Below are 19,110 nucleotides of genomic sequence, written 5' to 3'. Positions count from 1 at the left end.
CTGCAAGGGGAGAGGACCTGTTTTCTTATTGCTTTCTCCCACTCCCATTCTGCTAAGCTCTGCCACTAAGCTCTGCCCGGGTGTTGCCTTTCACATCACCAGACTCCCGGTTGCTGGGCCAGGACAATGTCACTAGTGTGTCACCTTTCATCCTGTTCTTAGCTGATCAAATCGAGCACCCCAAGAATTCTCTTCTGGGCCCATGAGGTTCTGTGACACGGGGGCTTTGAAATAAAGACAGCCAACGCTCTCAAAGCACCACTTCGTTTTGGATACTCCCAGTGGTATCGATGGCTCTGTACACACATGAGATGATATTCATAATTGATATGAGAACAGCTTGTGTCAGCACCCAGTGTCCCGTACCCACTTTCCTGGTAACGGTGCAGTAGACAATCAAGAAAATGTTTTGAAGTTTGTGTGGAAACTGATCATGAGATTGCAGAATGCTGCGGATTAATTAAGACTGTTTGTCGCTGATGAACAACATCATAGAAAAGCAACATTTGCTTCCAGGCACGAGACAGACATGTCAGAGTCCCTCTGGTTCATGCTCGTAGTTCAGATATGGCTTCCGTGAAAGTTCTGCCTGCAAGCCATTCGTGGACCTCAAGGGACACATGGATTTCCTTCACCCAGGTTCCACTTCAAACCCACATGATTGGACCCTCACCACCCCCTGAGCTGGTTAGGTTTCTGTTGTTGTTGTTAGCTTGACACAAACTAGCACTGTCTAGGAAGAAGGAACATCAACTGAGAAAGCACCTTCACAAGACTGACATTTTCCTGATTATTGATTGGCAGAGTAGAACACTCCTAGGCATGTTCTACTGGGTGGGATAGAAAAGCAGGCTGAACTAGGAACAAGCCAGGGAGCAATGCTCCTCCGAGGTCCCTGTTCGTGCTGTAAGCTCCTGCCTTGACTTCCTCGTCATAGTCCACTGAAGCTGTACAATGACTTATTTCCTTTCCTACACAAGTTGCTTCCAGTCCTGCTCTCCATCACAGCCATAGAAAGCCAAATAGGATGTCACCTCTTGTTCCTAATTGTGCCCAGGGGCTGCTGATCTAGGGAGTGCCTACACATGTCCGTATTCTCTGTATGTGGATGCACAAGGGTGGGAGGAACAGGAAACCCAGTCTTCACCGTTGAAAGGAAACTCTCCAGTGTACGGTATGCCTCTCACTCACCATGGGGAGAGACTGCTGCTAAGAGTCTAGACAAGGAAAAGGTCACAGAGTTGAAAGGGAGAAGATAAAAGAACAGAGAAAGAGAAGAATCATGTCTGTTGTATTGGTTTGGCACATGAACAGGTTCATCTATGTGAAGAAATCCCCACACCATACAACAGGGTTGGAGAGAGAACAAGGCTAGTTTTAATCCACCTCCAGGGGGGAAATGAGTGCTTCCCGAGAGAAATGGCAATTTATGCAGAGTTTTACGGAGCAGGTTGAGTTCTAGTCATGACCTTGTGCCCCCAGGTGCTTAGCTGAGTGTCCTGCTGTACGAAAGCCCCCTCTTTGGTTTAAGAAGTAAGACTAAGCTCAGGGGACCTTCTGTTTTTAAATTTTTTAAAAAAATATTTATTATATGAGTACACTGTAGCTATCTTCAGACACACCAGAAGAGGGCATTGGATCCCATTACAGATGGTTGTGAGCCACCATGTGGTTGCTGGGAATTGAACTCAGGATCTTTGGAAGAGCAGACAGTGCTCTTAACCACTGAGCCATCTCTCTAGCCCTCAAGGGACCTTTTAACATTCATGAACATGAAAAATGCTTTAAGCTTTGTAATTGCTCTGGCACTAATGTCTTTGTAACTCAGTGTATTCCTTAAGGCTCCCTGTCTCCCATATCTCCACTTCCAATAACACACCTCTTTACTATATAATTTCTTTGTTTTCTGTATTATAAAATTTGATGTCATGGCATATACATAATATATAGCCCAATACTGTATTACATTGCGTGAGCAAACAGAAGCATCCAAACGCTTCCACCTTAGATACAGAGATCAGCAAACATGACCAAGTTTATATCAATGAGTGAGTAGTGGAGTAAAATGCCTATGAACCAGTTAAAAAAGAAAAGCAAGAGGAAATATATCAATTAGGCACGTGGATCTCTGTGAGTTCAAGGCCAGTGTGGTCTACAGAGTGAGTTCCAGGACAGCCAGGGCTATACAGAAAAGCCTGTCTCAAACAAACAAACAAACAAGAAACAAAAAACAAAAACAAAATCAAAACTAAAACCAAAGCAAATAAGAACAGCAAAACAAAAACAAGAAATAACTCTCTCTCTCTCTCTCTCTCTGTGTGTGTGTGTGTGTGAGTGCATATGTGTGTTTCCTATAAATGTACAGGTACATTCAGGTACATAAATCCCTCCATGTAAGTTCATTTCGTCCTTCAGGTTACTATTATCCCCTGGTACTGAGCATCACAGCCTCTGATGTCCCCTCATCTTAATGTGGCAGAGCAGACAGTAATGGAACCAATGGCTTTTACCTCGTTGCCTGGGGCTCTTGGTCCCTCTGCAGTGAGGAATGGGCACAGAGGTCCCTAGTCATGCATGGGATCTGCACGGAAAAGATGTTTGACTATTTCTGAGGACTCTGGTTAATGATGACAGATGTCCTGTCTTTAGATGGTCTTTCTTCCATCTTGCACCTGAAATGGATGGGACTGAAGGAGAGATTCTTCCTCGAGGGTAAGTGTGGAAGCGCCTCTGGGTGAATGGCTTGTCCCTAGGGAACATGGAGTGGCATTTTCATGTGCTAAACCCGGGTCTCCTGTTCACATTATTCATAAGGAGATAAGGTCCTGCCTCATTTATAATAATTTTATATCTTGGCTATAGCTAAGATGTTGTAATTGTTGGTGTAGTCACTAAGCAGTCTAAGCTGCCCTGGAACTCATGTGGGATCTCCTGCCTTAGATGGGAGGGTTCTGGGATCTCAAGCTTGTATCACTCAAGCCTGTCCACAGTTAGAAGTAACTGTAAAAGGGCACAAAGGCACATCATAGGATTCTCAGGTGGAAACAGAACAATTAGGTGTATTTTGTTTCCAATGGTGACCCATCTAATTTGTTTTCAGTAATAACCCGAGTCATTTTGATAGAATGTTACTTGGCCTCTTACTTGTCTCTCCAGAAGTTGTGACCCCAGTGTCCACAAACATCTTCAATCCCAGTCTTCACATGATCAAAAAACTAAAACAGAAGGAAAAACGGGCTGATCACTGGCTTTTGCTTACAAGTGGCCCTTTTTGCTCCACTGACATCATGCCTAACTCCAGGGACACTCACATTTGGTTCTGCCTGAAGCAGTCAGCCAGCCATTTATCTTCAATTCCCAAGGCAATATTTTCATTACCTTGACCATCCTAAGTTTGATCGTAATTTTCAAAATGACAAGAAGCGGCTAGTAGAAACATTTTTAGGTTGAAGGCTTTTGTTTCCCTCTGTTGGCTCAGGACTTTAGCTGGCGTGGACTGGATATGATGGGGTTGTGACGAGTCCGCCTCCCATCTCAGACCTGCTCAAGCCCCCCTCCCCCATCCCTTTCCTTTCCAGCAGCCACAATAGTGCAACACTGTTTCTCTCAATACTACACATTTTCCTTATTAAGCAGTTCACCAGTCCAGACCTACCCGGCAGTGTATCTCCTCACTGACAGCTTGTTGCTTTTTATTGGATCTCTTCACATCCAGAAACTCCACCAGTGGCCGGATGGTTATTCCCTGCACCAAAATATGTACATAAATAAAGGTTTTCTCACAAGAAAAAGGCTGAACCATCTTCTATCATCTCCTAAGGATTGCCGACCGCCAACGCAAGCTTGACTGTTGTTAAGGGTTAAGATAGGCTGCTCTTATCTTCCTTTTCCACAGATGTCTGATTTTCATAAGTCCATTTTCAACATGAAACGGACACCAGCCATGGAAAGCATTGGAAAATAACTGTAAGGAACAACGAGGTTCGGAGGGATTGGCTACTTTCTGTGTTGCCCAGAGGAAAACTCTCCAGTGATTTTCCCACTTGTGCATTCTACAGAGACAGTTTTCGCTAAATTGCTTCTACATGCCTGTCGTGGGGCTTGGGCTTGAGAAGAGAAAGATGGACAGTAAAAGACGTTGGGCAGCCTTAGGACTAGGACTGCGTCTAAAAGGTCATCTCTATCCCGACACGGTTACAAAGGAGTGATGCTGAAGGAGTGATGGAGAGAGCTAAGGAGGCTTCAAACCGAGGACGTCGGGGGAGCCCCCGAGAAGCAGTGGGAAACATTGCAAGGGCGAAGTGGGCACACTCAGGGATTAATTGGAAGAATGGAGAAAGTTACAAGTTCCGGAGTAAAAGTTGGGGAATAAAGGAAACTCCACATTCTGAACAAAGATCTCTAAAACTGCACCTCACTCAACAGGGAGACATCTCACTCAATAATCAAACATTAAAAGCATCTCCATGAAAGGCACAGAAGGCAAAGGGCGCTCAGTTCTGCTCTCCCGCACAGATTCACGTGTTACTCTCCTGCCAGAGCCCAGAGGAAAGGCAGGAAGTGCCCACAAGAAAACGGCAAGAATTTGTTGCTGATGAACAGTTTGTATCTTTGTTCTAAAACTTAAGAGGATCCCTTCCCTATGGAAACAGCAAGAAAGTGACTAGTATAAAACCAACACACACAACCCATCCCTTAAAGAGAATAAACAATAATCACATAATAGCAATGTTTGTTTGATTATGTATTACATCATATTATGGCTACAGGGTATGCTTGTGTAACTAATATATACTGCTATATAATATGACACATACACTGGAAGAAACTGTGTACATATTACATTCATATTAGGTAATCCTATGTTTTTATATTCATATATGTGAAACGTCATGACAGTTGCACAAAGCCCTCATATGGAGAACAGTAAGAATTAACTGAAAGGTATTAGAAAGAGTTGAAGTTTAACGCTACATTTAAAGTATTAAATAGGATAGATTATAATGACATTTTTTTCTTAACTAACTCTACACACAATGCAAACATGCTAATGTAATGTTCAGATGTGAAACACAACTTGAGCAACCTTTAATTAAAGAACAACAGTAAAGGCGATCAGGATTTTTTTGAAAGGAAAATAAAGGGGAATTTGCAGTCACAACACAATCTACCAGGTAGGACATACCTGAGGTGTCATATTGGCACCTTAAGAGGCAGGAGAGATGGTGTGGGGAAGAGCGCCACGTTCTTGGTTGGGGGTACCACCATGGAAGCTGCACGCATAAGTTACACTGTTTTCTTGTCCAGAGAAGAGGTTATGTTGAACTATACTGTCTACCATTTTCTGTATTTAGATGTTAAGACAAGCCCATGGTAGCTTAGAACTCACTATGCAATCCAGGCAAGCTTTGACATTGCTATCAATCCTCCTGCCTCAGCCTCTCAATTCCTAAAACTGCGGTTGCGAGCTGTTGCTCTTAGCTTGCCTTTTAGTCTTTTTGAATGGCTTTGACAGAAATTGAGGGAATGGCCAAGCAATGACTGGTCCAGCTTGAGACCCGTGCCATGAGGAGTCCACCTCTGACACTGTAAATGATACTCTGCTGTGCTTGCAGTCAGGAGCCTAGAACAACTGTCATCTGAGAGGCCTCACCCAGCAACTGATGGAAACAGATGCAGAGACCCAGAGCCAAACATTAGCCAGAACGTGGGGAAATTCTATGGAAGAGGGGAGAGAAAGAATTGTAGGAGCCAGAAGGGTCAAGGGAACCACTAGAAAAATCCACAGAATCAACTAATTTGAACTCATAGGAGTTTACAGAGACTGAACCACCAACCAAAGAGCATGCATGGGACTGACTAAACATATGTAACAGTTGTATATAGTGATCTTTACGTGGGATTCCTAACATCAGGAGCAAGGGCTGTCTCTGACTCTGTTGCCGGCCTCTGCTTCCCCTCCCCTTGCAGCTGGGCTGCCTTGTCTGGCCTCAATAGGAGAAGATGCTCCTAGTCTTATTGCAACTTGACATGCCAAGGTTGATTGATATTCATGAGAATCCTCCCCTTTTCTGAAGAGAAAAGAAGTAGATGTAGGGAGAGGAAGAGGGGAAATAGCTGGGCGGAGATGGGGGAAGGGAAGCTATCATCGGGATGTAAATTAAATAAATAAAACTATTAATTAAAGAAGAATGGTTTGGTTACCTAATAACTCTATATGCACACACCCCTTTCCAAAGTTTTGTTCCCTCAGTCCAGTAGAAGAATTTTTTTTCTAGCATAAGTTTCATTTTAATTTTTTTTTTTTTTACTTTCTTAGGTGAAATCTGATTTCAACTAAATTTGGTATGAGACATCTCTTGAGTTGTATTTCTGTCCCGGTCTGCTACTTGGTAATAACACAGGAGCGATTAACAGTTTTCCAGTCATCACATTCTGGAATTTTTTAATGTATGAAAACCAAAATGAGCACAATTGTGATCCTCAGAGTTGGTAACCGCATGGAGTTTCAAGTCCCATAAATCTGCAGGCTGAATGCTAGATTAATTAAAAACAAGAAAGCTGGTGCAACTCTTAACCTTGAAAACGCCTAACATATTCTGAGGACACAAATTGCTATCACACGGGTTTATTTCCCCTTTCAGCATTTATTCAGTAAGTTAAAGGGAAAATCCTATATTTGGAACCATGGTATTTGAAAGAACGAGTATCTCCAATCCTGACGTTGATTCCTACTGTCCTGATTGACTGGAAGTTAGTGAACTGAATGGATAAACCACACTGAAGCAAGTGTGGAGACCCCTAGATCAACTCAAGTTGGTAAAAGTATAACACATCTAATGTCACAATAAATAACTGAAAGATTGTGTGTCTAATGAAAATCACATTCCTTTAAGTACCTGCTCATCTCTGGGAACTGCTTTCAGTTGTCCTAACATGTTGAATAGAAATCGTTTATGAGACACTAATCTGTTCCTCTCGCTCTCTTCTTCCTTTCATAGGCATCTATTTGGAAGTATAGCATGTGGCGTGGGTGCATGCCTTGCCTGACCAATCAGGATATTTTATTATGTGAGCCAAAGCCTCTGATTTGGAAGGTCAGAGAGACGATACCTCTAATGGGACACCTATTTTATGCCTTTGGAAAATTTCTAATTTGGGTTACACAGGAAGCCCTTAGATAGGACTTCTAAGAATAAGATAGCTTGTCACTATCTGTGGAGGATTAAACATTTAAGATGTAATCCAGAGTTTTGTAACAAAATACAAAAAAAATATTCACAAAGTTCAAATAAATTCTCACCTATCATTCAAGTTTGCCACAAGAAATACAACACCACAACTTGGGGTCCTCCTCAGAGTCCAAGGATGGAGAATTACTGGGAGCAATATTTCCACCTCGTTCTATCTCTGCTTCATGCTATCTCTCTTACACCAAAGAGAGAAAAGAAGAGAAAAACCCAACCTTTTGGTTGTTTGGTTTAAAATAAGCCTCCTTTTGGTCCATTCACAGGGGGAAAATAAGTTCTTTTTTACAGAATTAATTCTGACAAAGAGGGGCTTCTAATATTTCCTTGCCGAGTTAGCAAGGATTTCCTTAGAAAACTTGCAAGAAATGTATGTATTAAAACTATCATTGTTTGCCTGGGGAGATAGCTCAGTGGGTAAGAATGCTTGTTATACAAGCATAAAAAGATAAATTCAGATCTTCAGACCCCATTGAAGCAGTCAGGCATGGCCTCATACATCAGTCATAGTTCTGTGCTTGTGGGAACTGAGGCAGAAGGACTACTGGGCTCGCTGGCCTCCAGATAACTTTAAAACAAGAGGAGTTCCAGGTTCAGTAAGAGAACAGATTCTGTTTCAAGTTCAAGTGATAATGCATTGTAAGTAATAGAGGGGTATACCAGAAGTCTGCTTTTAGACTGTAAGCAGACCAAACGAAACACTTTCTACAATTAAATGTGCTGCTGAAGTTCTCATCTTACAATAACTGGAAGGAGAGCCACATTTGTCAAGTTTCCCTTGCTTGTGACCCTTCTCTTGGCAGATCGTTCACCCCTAGTGTCTCTTTATTGGATCTGCTTAGTCACAGGGTTACCTTCATCATACAGCTTCTGTGAGCATGGGCACTTCTCATTCAGAGTGCTGTTCCTTTTTTTAAGGTCATGGACTAGTCTCTGCAACCTTTCTCACCACTTGGCTTCTGCCTCCCTTTCCCCATGCTTCTTTCATCAGTAACCACCTTGTTCACTCTCCTGGGATTATCCAGCTTCCACAACAATTTATCAGCTCCCCAATAATACTGTGTGTCTAGGCGCTGCCCTCAGAATCAGTAGCTTCCTCTTTCTCTTCCTCTTCCTCTTCCTCCTCCTCCTCCTCCTCCTCCTCCTCCTCTTCTTCTTCTTCTTCTTCCTCTTCCTTTTCTTCCTCCTCCTTCTCCACCTACTCCTCAACCACCTCCTCCTCAACCACCTCCTCCTCCTCTTCTTCTTCCTCTTCTTCCTCCTCCTCCACCTCTTCTTTCTCTTCTTCTTCCTCTTCCTCTTTTTCCTATTCTTCTTGTTCTTCCTCTTCGTTTTTCTTCCTCTCTTTCTTTTCCTCCTCTCTTCTTTTCTTTTCTTCTTCTTCTTCTTCTTCTTTTTCTTCCCTCATTATGAGTAATCTCTTCCCATCTCATTCTTTAAAAGCTATCTATTTCAGATGACTCAGAAGTTGGGGTCTCCCATCCCCTAGGCCTCTATCATGAATTCCAGATCATCAAACCCTACATAGCTATAGAGAAATTATCACATCGCTCTGTACAGATCCAATACTCCTTCAGTTGTTTATCATGAAATTAACTCTGATTGCTCAGTTAAAGACACCGGGAGGTAACTTTCAGTGTTCTCTTTATATTCTAAACTGTTTTCAAACAATTTTCTTTCTTTCAATAATGGATCTTTCTATGCATTTTTTCTCAGACTATATTAAATATCAGGGTTTCTGTGGAATTCTACCCAGTTGTTAATGTGAAGTTAATTATAGTAGTTTATTTAACAAAAGAAAGCACATGGTAGGGGCCTCATGTTGTCTATTAGATACTGAGTACCATCACTTCAATTTGTCAGGCAACACCATCAAATATTTATCACTAAGCTCTAAGCATCCCCATGTTCCTGTATGCACAAAGAATCTTTTGTCAGGGGCATTCCTGAGGGTGTGAGCGAAAAAACAATCTTGAGAAATAAAATAACATCAGTCTTCACAGACAGTGATAAATTCCTAAGCTCCATAGCCTTCCTGTAAAGCAGACCATTACACTTCCATGGAACTGAGAGCTAAGGGAAATTGACACAATATTCTGGCTATTGCTTCTGCCATAAATAATAATGTCTTCTGTCTTTGAACCACCAGACTGGTGTCAGTACCCACATGCTTGCCTCACCATTTGCACAAGGATGTGAATTATGTCATCGATGTACAATGGCGACAGAGAGCTGATGGGTTGTTGTTTTTACATTTAGTTCATTCATTTACAGGTAGCTTCTAGACAGATTTATAGGATCCTTGGGATCTTCTGCATGACTGTAGGGATTAATGAGTAATGACTACTGTACTCTACCTTTCAGCCCAAACCGAAGCACACTGAATGATGCCAGCTTTTCTCTTCTATTATTCTTTAGCCTAATATTTTACATGAAATCATGAGATCAAAACTCTGTGACAGGTATTATACTGTATATACATATTCCCTTACAATACTCGAGAGAAAAGTCCCCCAATCTATATCCTATAGCTAGGTAAACCGAGGCTGAAAGAAGATACATGGAACAAGGTCAAAGGAACAGATCAGATTAGACCTATCAAAGTCTCATTTTGTGCTCTGTGCCTCACAGACCTCAGTTTCTAATACAATTTTAGAACAAGACCTGTTGACCATATTGTATATAAATAATACTATGGGTTAAAATATTACTTTGTTGAAAAGAAAGTGAACTCAGATGTCTAGACACCTAGATGGTTTGTTCATTTTTAGATCCATACTTTATGCTGCATTTTTAATGGCAGTGTTATTCAAATCAGCAGCATGGTTCAAGCAATGTTTAACTTATTATGACAAGTTGTGATAAATAATAATTCATATCACATATAAGCAATTTTTGAAGAGAGCCATAACAATGTATCAGGTTGGGGGAATTTATCCTTCAGGAAATTCTGATGTAAGGAGAGGGAAATAGATCTTAAGATTTGATAATGGGAGCTGCAGGAGAGACAGTTCAGTTGCTAAGGGCACCGGCTGCTCTCACAGAGGAACCACATTTTGTTCCCAGCACCCACATGCCTGCTCACAATGATTTGTAACTCCATTTCTAGGATACCTGATGGCATTTTCTGGCCCGTGAGAGGCCACACATAAAAACAGCTGTAAGCAAATAAATAATTTTTAAATTTTGTTAATAAGTCCAGCAACATAAAAGCTGTTGTTTGGAAGAGTCTGCCGTTGTCTGAATTAAAAGACACAAATATGCTATGTTTGTATGGATTCATAACTAGCCATTCTTACCATTATTCCATTATTCAGAACTAATTAATATTTCTCTCCAGATTTATTTCACGGATCCATTCTCTTATTTTTTTGAAGGACGTTGGTGTAAATTTGCATGTGCATGCATGGACATGTGTGTGCATTAGTATAATGTGGAGGACGATGGCCACTCCTTCCTTACGGCTGTCAGAATGAGTTTCATCAGGTGACCCTCTAGGTTATAAAGGGAAGGACTGGTTGGTGTGCAGTTGCATGGTCTACATACTGACCCCTAAAATGCGCCTTCACTGGCAGGTTAGTAAAGCTTGATATGTTCAGCAAAGCCAAAGTAGCTGATGCATGGCTCTTACAGCCTATTGACTGAGTCCCTTCTTCTCCATGGGGACCCTTACACCTTACCGTCATGCACAAACACCCAAGGCAGTTTCTCTGCTTCTATATTTTGTCTCCAGCATTTCACTCTCCTGTCAAAGAGCAAGGGATGCCTGTCAAAAGAATCTCTTGCTACAAACACTTCTTAATTATCCTCAGATAAAGGCTTTACTCCACCTGGGCATTCTGACCTCAGCAATGTCTACCTTCATCTGACTTCTTCAGTATGGCCGTCTGGGTCATCGAAGCTGTTCCCTGCATTTTCTGCTGTAGCATCTTTGTGTAAGCTCTTCCTTCCACCCGGAGTGGTCTTTGCCCAGATGCTAGCTGGTGCCCCATCCTTCATACCCTAGATCCATCATATCTACATTTATAATCACTTCCACAAAGAGCTTGCTAACCGTAGATTCGGTGTATGAATTCCTTCATGTTTACTGTGGTGTCATTGTCAATGCCAAGGCATGGGCATGAAAGTCCAGGGTGGTGCTGTTCAGCATAGCATGCTGCCTGAGGGGGTGCATGTGGGCTTGTGTGCACACACCGGATGGTGCTAACATGGCAACAAAATTTCCAGTGACTTTCCCTGAACATATTCCCACCACCCCTCGCAGATCTGTAACCTAGCGAATGCTACCCTTTTCAGTGCATTGGGGGTGCTGGGCACAAAGACCTTGGTATTTTTGAGGTTGCAGTCACCCTCAGTCTCTGTCCTTCACCCTGGGGCCATTTTCTTCTCTGAGAATGAGTTTGCTCCTGGGAGGGGATGCTGGTCTTCATCTCATAGGATTGGTTTGTGGACAAAATGAGATGACACACACGGGAAAGCTCTAGCTTGACCCCTGACATGCTCACCACCCTGTGGTTGCCCCTATAAAAGTGTGGATGGCAAAGTCTGTATCGGAACCTAATGGGGTCTCCTGAGTTTCCACAGCCAGGACTCCACAATGACCACTGTCCTCATTTTTGGAGGACTGAGCATAAGCAGAACTGAGCTGCCTTGTGGGAAACAAACTGGAAGAATCTGCTTGTACCACAATGCTGAGGACTCTTTTCACACCTGGCTTCTTTTGCAGAGTACCCTCTCGTGGTGCTGATGATAGACCCGCCTGGTGCTGATCAACTTTACAAAACTAGTTACGTCCAGTCTCTGGGCCTCACTTCTTTTATCTAAAACCATGCAGCTAATAATAAGCTCTTGGAGTTATGTGACAAGGATGGTTCTGAGAGCTGCAGGAACTAATACTGCAGATGATGCTCTGGGTAAGGTACGTAGGAAGCGTTTACAGATGCTTAGACATGATGGAAACCCCCTTGAGTTGGTTTCCATGACTGTTTTCTTCTCGGCTGAGGCCTTAAGTTCGGGTGGCCTTAAGGCTTAGTGTCCTCTGCTTCTTCACCGTAGAACTTCACTCTCCGGACAATCTCTTCCATATCGTGGCTTCAAATGCCATCGTACAAAGAGGACTGCCCTCTTTACTGAAGCGGAGTTCCCAATACCTGGTCCAGCAGTCTGCACTTAACAGACTCCCAGGTACCCTGCATCTCGTAGGCTTGCAGTTGAACTGCCAACCCCCCACTTCTGGTGTCCTTCAAGCACAAACCTCCCCTCCTCACCTGGGGGCAAGTCTGTCCTCCTCACCCAGGCATCAGCCCTGAGAATCAGCAATGCCTGTGCTCCTTCCTCTTCCTCACACACACAGATGTCACATGTAGAGAGACCCTGTAGGTTCTGCAATCAGAACGTACTTTGGGGTTTTAACCCTTCTCTGGCCACCATCAGGGTGTGTATGCAGTCTTCCTTGGCCCCAACTTTGTGTCCCCTTCCCTTGGAGGAGAGCAAAGTTCTTCACAGCTCCCCTATAATACAAGCTTCCGCCATGTCCTCTACGTTACTCTAGCCCACCCTATGCTCCAGCCAAGAGCATTCTGCTTGGGAAACAAGATCTCCCCCCTCCCCAACATGTGTGCCTGGAATGTTCCTCAGCATGGATAATGGCTCTGCTCCCTTCCCTTCTGTGAATATCAATTTAGAGTTGCACCCTACCCTGTGTCTATGGCACCCTCTCCATCCCCGAAACCTCTCTCATTTACTGTGCAGTATCTGCCCTCTTCGAGTGTATTTCATACATTATGATCAGGTTTCTCCCCTAACTTCTGATAAGACAAGGTTCTGCAAAGAGAAGAGCATTTTGCTCAGGAAGAATCCTAAATTCTGAAAGCAGTGCCTGTTTTCAAGAACACACGACAAATCCATCTTTGCCGGATGGATATGCGCAAGATCATAATCTGAGAACTGACATATTGGTCGACTCGCTTACTGCTTCTCCCACAACATGCTGGACTCACCATTTCCCTGCTCCGGGGGAAGCACCGTCAGCAGTCAGCTCCTGTCAAGAAGCTGTTGGAAGGTCAGGGCTCACAAGGCGTACTTACCAAGCACATTTACTAGGACGGAGAGCAAGGCAAACGACGCGGATTAGAGCGTGCAGTCTCCAGTAGCGCACTCTACTCCCTGAGCTGAGTTTCCTTAAATAACCGTTCCCTCTGTGGGGCCAAGTGACCAAATTGGACTCTTGTAATGTCCCACGCAATCCAGCACACAAACCCTGACAGGAAATATCATGTTCCCCGTCCGCATGGCTCCCAAAGCTTCAGCGCACTTACGCCGCTTTGCGTCCACCGACAGTGTTCATCCGGGTAATCAGAACCTGTGTGATGCCTACGGAAGGCAGAGACTTTGCTAGAAGAAAGCTACACTCACCAGGATGAAGACAGTGAAGAATATAACGACAATGGCAGCTGTGATGAACAGCTTCTTTCGGGGAAACACAGTAGCCGGGAGGAGAAACACCAGTGCAAAGCAGATGGCACCACGGAGCCCTCCGTAGGCAATGATGAACTGGTCCTTGAAGGTGAGCGGGATGGTCCGGAACCAGTTAATCACCTGAGTGAGGACAAAGACACCTATGGACAAAGAGAGACCCAGAGAGAGCAGATTTCGTGAATATAGATTGGGAATCCCGAGTCTCTATGACTGTGGAAAGTGTTAAGAAAAGACCCTGGAGCCCCACAACCCCCCCACCCCAGCCCAGCTCCCTAAATTGCAAATACTGGGGACTCTTGGGTCCTTGCTCTTATTTTGTCAGGATAACTTGCTTACATGATCATGATTACAGACAGAAAGAGAGACTAATTTTATTTACAGCGAAAGTCTGGAAAATGTGAATAAGCACAAAGAAAAAAGGAGAGAGAGATAAAATCAAAGGAGGGATGAAAACACAACAAGGTGGGGGGGAGTCAGTAAAAAAAAGTCAGTGGGAAAAGAATTGAAAAGGGAGAAGAGGGGAGCAGAGAGTAGGTGAGAAAGAGGGGGAAGGGGAGCAAAGGGAAAAGGAGAAGTGGGAGGAGAAAGAAAAGGAAAGGAGAATGAGGAGAAAGAGGAGGAGGAAGAGAAGGGGAGAAGAAACAGAAAGGGGGAGAGAAGAAAGGGGAGGGAAGGGAAAGAGGATGGAAGGGTGAGGGAAAGGGAGAGGAAAGAGGAAAGAGGAGAAGAGAGAGGAAGAGGGAGGGGAAGGAAGATAAAGAGTGGGAGGAGGAGGAAGAAGGGAGGAAGAAGAGGAAGAGGAGGGGAGGAGGAGAAGGAGAGAAAGATAAAGAGAGAAAAAGAAGGAGGAGAAAGAGGAAGAAGGAGAAGAAGAAGGAGGAGGAGGAGGAGAAGGAGGAGAAGGAGAAGAAGGAGAAGAAGACGAAGAAGAAGGAGAAGAAGGATAAGATGGAGAAGGAGAAGAAGAAGGAGGAGGAGGAGGATAAGTAGGAGGAGCAGGAGAAGGAGGAGAAGGAGAAGAAGGAGAAGAAGAAGGAGAAGAAGGAGAAGGAGGAGGAGGAGGAGAAGAAGAAGAAGGAGAAGGAGAAGGAGAAGAAGGAGAAGAAGGAGGAGGAGGAGGAGGATAAGTAAGAGGAGCAGGAGAAGGAGGAGAAGGAGAAGAAGGAGAAGAAGAAGGAGAAGAAGGAGAAGGAGGAGGAGGAGGAGAAGAAGAAGAAGGAGAAGGAGAAGAAGGAGAAGAAGGAGGAGGAGGGGAAGGAGGAGGAGAAGAAGAAGGAGAAGGAGAAGAAGATGAAGAAGAAGGAGAAGGAGATGGAGAAGGAGAAGAAGAAAAAGGAGGAGGAGGAGGAGCAGGAGAAGGAGAAAAAGATGGAGAAGGAGAAAAAGGAGGAGGGGGAGGAGAAGAAGAAGGAGGAGGAGGAGCAGGAGAAGGAGGAGAAGGAGAAGAAGGAGGAGGGGGAGGAGAAGAAGGAGGAGGAGGAGGAGCAGGAGAAGGAGAAGAAGAAGGAGAAGAAGGAGAAGGAGAAGAAGGAGAAGGAGGAGAAGAAGAAGGAAAAATAAAAATAAGTAGGCAACAAAAGCAGAACAAGCCTCCACCCCCTCGCTCCAGTGTCACCCATTGTTCATGGAGCAAACTATTGCCCATTACCCAGTGCTCTCCAGATCAGACAGAAGGCCAGGGTGAAGCAGACAAAAGCCCAGTTCCACTCATGGTTCTTTCCGACGGTGGACACGCCCATGAAGATGAAGATCAAGGTCTCGCTCACGCTGCTCAGCATCTTCATGAAGTACTTGATGGTCGTGTAGGACTTCTGAGACACGTTCTCTTCCACATACTTATTCATTGTCATGGCACATGCTGTAATCCTAGAGGAAGATGTGGCTTCGATTTAAGTCACCTCTACCACATCAGAAAGCCAGAGTTGGCTCCTAAACCCTCAACAACTACACTGCCTCCTGCTTGTGTGGACCTCTAAATAAGGCCTCTACCTTCTGCTCATGATTTGTGGGTTTTATAAATGAACAGGATTTGCATGTGAGTCTCTGAAGGTCTTCTTTAATGCACATGGGGTGAAGTACTATGCTCTATCCAGCTTTCCAGTCCCTTCAGCTGGCTTATTCTACATCTGTGTTCTCTTAACAGCCCACGGTCACCATCACCATTAACTCTTTTTTGAGCATCCCAAATTTTAAAGTCCAAAATAACTTGAAGCCCACTATTGTCCCATAAGGGCAACTTTCCCACCCATACATATTTTATCCCTATGTTATTTGAAAACCTTGACCACAAAATAAAACCCTATGCACACTTGGGTTGCAGTGGAATCCTCCACTGTCACTTTCCCTCACTGAACACCTCTCCACATAACATGAACATGGAGTGTCATCCATGTTTGATTCTTCCTCAGGAACATGCCTTGAACCCACTTAGCCATCCCCTTCCCACACAGTACCTGCATATTAGACCTCATCTCAACTAGTCTACTGGGTCTGTTTCTGTGAAACTCAAAGTAGGACCCACTATTCCCTAAGTTAAAGGAGTTTCCTTGTCTTTTCTCTAGCATGTTCCTCACAACTCTGGGGCCATTTTGCTCTACCACTCTTGGGGTAGCAGTTCTGACATGGCATCTTTGCATATCCCAGGGAAAGATCAGATCAAACACATACTGGCAAGGCGGGCACTCGAGTTCCTGTGCATGTCCCTCACTAGACCACACATTCTCTATCCTTTCCTAACTCCCCTGGCACATCCAGCCCATACCTCATACCTCGACTGCCCATCACCTGCAAGCATGTCATGGTCTTGAATATCACCTGCTTTGTGGAAACACAAGGTCATATCTTCCCAGGATATCACCCCTAACCAAGTCAAATGCAGCCAAAGGATGGAGTTGTTGTGTTATGCATGTGACAGCACACACCAACCAAGTCCTATATAAAAAGGTATGGTCCCCATTTAGTGCCAAAGCACTTCATTATCAAAATGAGCTCAGGGTGAACAGAGACAGGATTTTGGTGAGCAGACTCAGCTTTGAGGCATTGAGCATAAGGAAGCCATAAAGGGACTGACAGGTACAGTGAGCATATCTGGTTCAGCCCCTGAGTCCCACCAACGCTGCCTGCACTGCCTGCTGCGTGTGCACTGCTCTCCCTTAGCCCAAGACTTTTGTTTGTAAGGAAAGCTTCCTCCTATGACATGGGACACTTGAAAAATGCAAAAGTGAAATGTTCTGAGAGCAGAGGCAGCAGAGAGCCAATGTACCTATGTCCTAGCAGCAAACAGACCCATTTCTATATCGTTTTTATACGAAAACAAAACAAATGCCCCACCTTTGTGAGGACCCTTCGTTTAAGACAACAGAACAAGAAAGTGTTTCTTTTCGATTTATATGGGTGAAGGCAGTATAATTCATGCCCTTACCACAAGAAAGGGCAGCCTTTAAAATGAGCTAATAAAACTGGGTAGCCACAAACATGGCCATGCCTCTGCATAGCTGAGGGCTGATACAATACGGTTTTGTGTTTGAAGAACCTTTCCTTGGAGCCAGGGACTGAGTAAACTCTCTGTGTGGGTTGTGCCAGCTAATCCTCATAACATGTTTACAAGGCAAGTTCTATTATCACTCCCACTTTTGGAAGCAGGAGAACAAAGATGGACTCAAAATTTCACAGCTAGTAAATGGCGGTGCCCAGATGCTCACCCAGGAAGTCATTGCTCTTATAAGCCAGACCCTCACTCCTGGGAGTTCTCAGTGAGACCAGTGGGCTTATGGGGAAGATGGCTTCCACTTCCTGCCAATCTCTGACCACTCCACTCTCAAGAAAAAGGCAATCTGCATTTGCGTCCTATGTCTACTGTAAGGGATTAGCACTCCAAGGTCTATTTGGTCTTATTTACATAAGTCAAAATCAGAAACCAAGATGGTGATGGACCTTCTGGAAGCTTTCTAAAGAGACTTCGTTCTGTTCTAACTTCTCAAAGCTTCTCACAATTTTTGGCTTGTGGCCACATCAGTCTGTCTCTAACATTCCCCTGATTCTGACTGACAATTAACTCCCTCTCATAGGGGTCTTGTGATTGTACCTACGCCACGGGGCTACTTGTTGTTGCCTCTTCATCTCAAGAGCCTAATTGAATCTCGCCCGTAACATCCCATTTGTCCTATAATGCATAGCATTAGTAAGTTCTATGAATTAGGATGTCTGAGTCTTCGGGGACTCCTGGTTAGCTATATCTCAGAAATCCAGCTTTTGTTTGTTCACAGTCTGGCATAATATGGCGAGGGGAGCTGGGATTACATCACAGGCTTCTGCATGCCAGGCACATTGTCCCCAATGAGGGTCACCTACTCGAGTCACTTCACCAGTGATCTCCAGACAAAGTCTCACCAGGTTGCCTAGGTTGGTCTTGATGTTTCTGGCATCAGCCAGTCTTGAGCTTGCCATTCTCCTGCCTCAGCCTCCTCTAGGTTGCTGGATTTACAGCCCTCTACCACCAGGCTCAGCTTACTTAAATTTTTAAAATCAAGTGTTTAGAAATTAGGATTCCCTAGTACAAAATAACGATGCAAAAATTAAAAGTTCTAAGTTGTCTGGATTGCCGCCTTTCATTGGAAGGAGAGGCTCAGCAACAAGAACAACAGAGCTTCAGTGTTGAGAGTAGAAAATATAGCTATAACATATAATGGCCATATTAGTTCTTTAAATATTCCTTAACATCAGGGAGACCTTTAATAAATAAACAGCTCTGGAGAGTAATGATTACTGAGTTCTCATTACTTAATTTCCCTCTGTTACCTTTATTTTTAAATGCAAAAAAAAACCCCACCTGCTATTGAGTTAAAGCTCTTCAGACCCGACTCAATATCTTCACTTCTCTGCTTTCAAAGTTTTCACCCAGCTTTTGAAGAATAGTGCCACCCACCCCTCTGCCATCACAAACACCATATTACTTAAAGCAAGAGGCAAATGGTGAAGACTGAAATGAATATTCGGTTCCTGATGAGAAGCAATTTAACAAACACCAATCATCAGATATGTTTGAAGATGTAGCCTGGGCATAGAAATGTGGATGACTTTTGTAATGCTCCATCACTGGGAGCAATCGTCATGCTAGCTGGACCCCAGCATTGTTTCAGGAGGAGGAACAAATGCCTTGGGTGATGACAATAGTCCTGGTCCCCAGGAGCACCTGCTTGGGGAGTTCCTGTTCATCTGCGGTGAGTGGTGACGCATCGAAGGGTTTGGAGCACAGTTTCTAAATACCACTATTCTGCTCAAGCATGTAAACGTAATGCCCGTGGCCACCAAATCGGAGGCTGGAAGGCGTTTCTCCACCACATAGACGTTGAGGTTCTGGTGTGACTGTAGATAAAACCATGTCACA

The 19,110-nt window shown here is 44.0% G+C and overlaps 1 protein-coding gene across 1 annotated transcript in view; it reads right to left on the bottom strand.

Moving 5' to 3' along the window:
• The window catches only part of SLC9A2 (solute carrier family 9 member A2), a 77,591-nt gene that overhangs the window by 9,786 nt on the left and 48,695 nt on the right, over nt 1-19,110 (bottom strand). Inside the window, exons 4-7 of the mRNA XM_080917363.1 lie at nt 15,373-15,590; nt 13,662-13,864; nt 3,656-3,745; nt 3,145-3,215 (exon numbers count right to left, since the gene is read on the bottom strand). Coding sequence (XP_080773489.1) covers nt 3,145-3,215; nt 3,656-3,745; nt 13,662-13,864; nt 15,373-15,590 — 582 coding nt within the window. The remainder of the gene's footprint in view (nt 1-3,144; nt 3,216-3,655; nt 3,746-13,661; nt 13,865-15,372; nt 15,591-19,110) is intronic.

This window comes from Micromys minutus, assembly GCF_963924665.1.
Source record: "Micromys minutus genome assembly, chromosome: 5".
NCBI lineage: Eukaryota > Metazoa > Chordata > Mammalia > Rodentia > Muridae > Micromys > Micromys minutus.
Note: the sequence above shows the minus strand (reverse complement) of the source record. Positions and strands in the feature narration are given on the sequence as shown.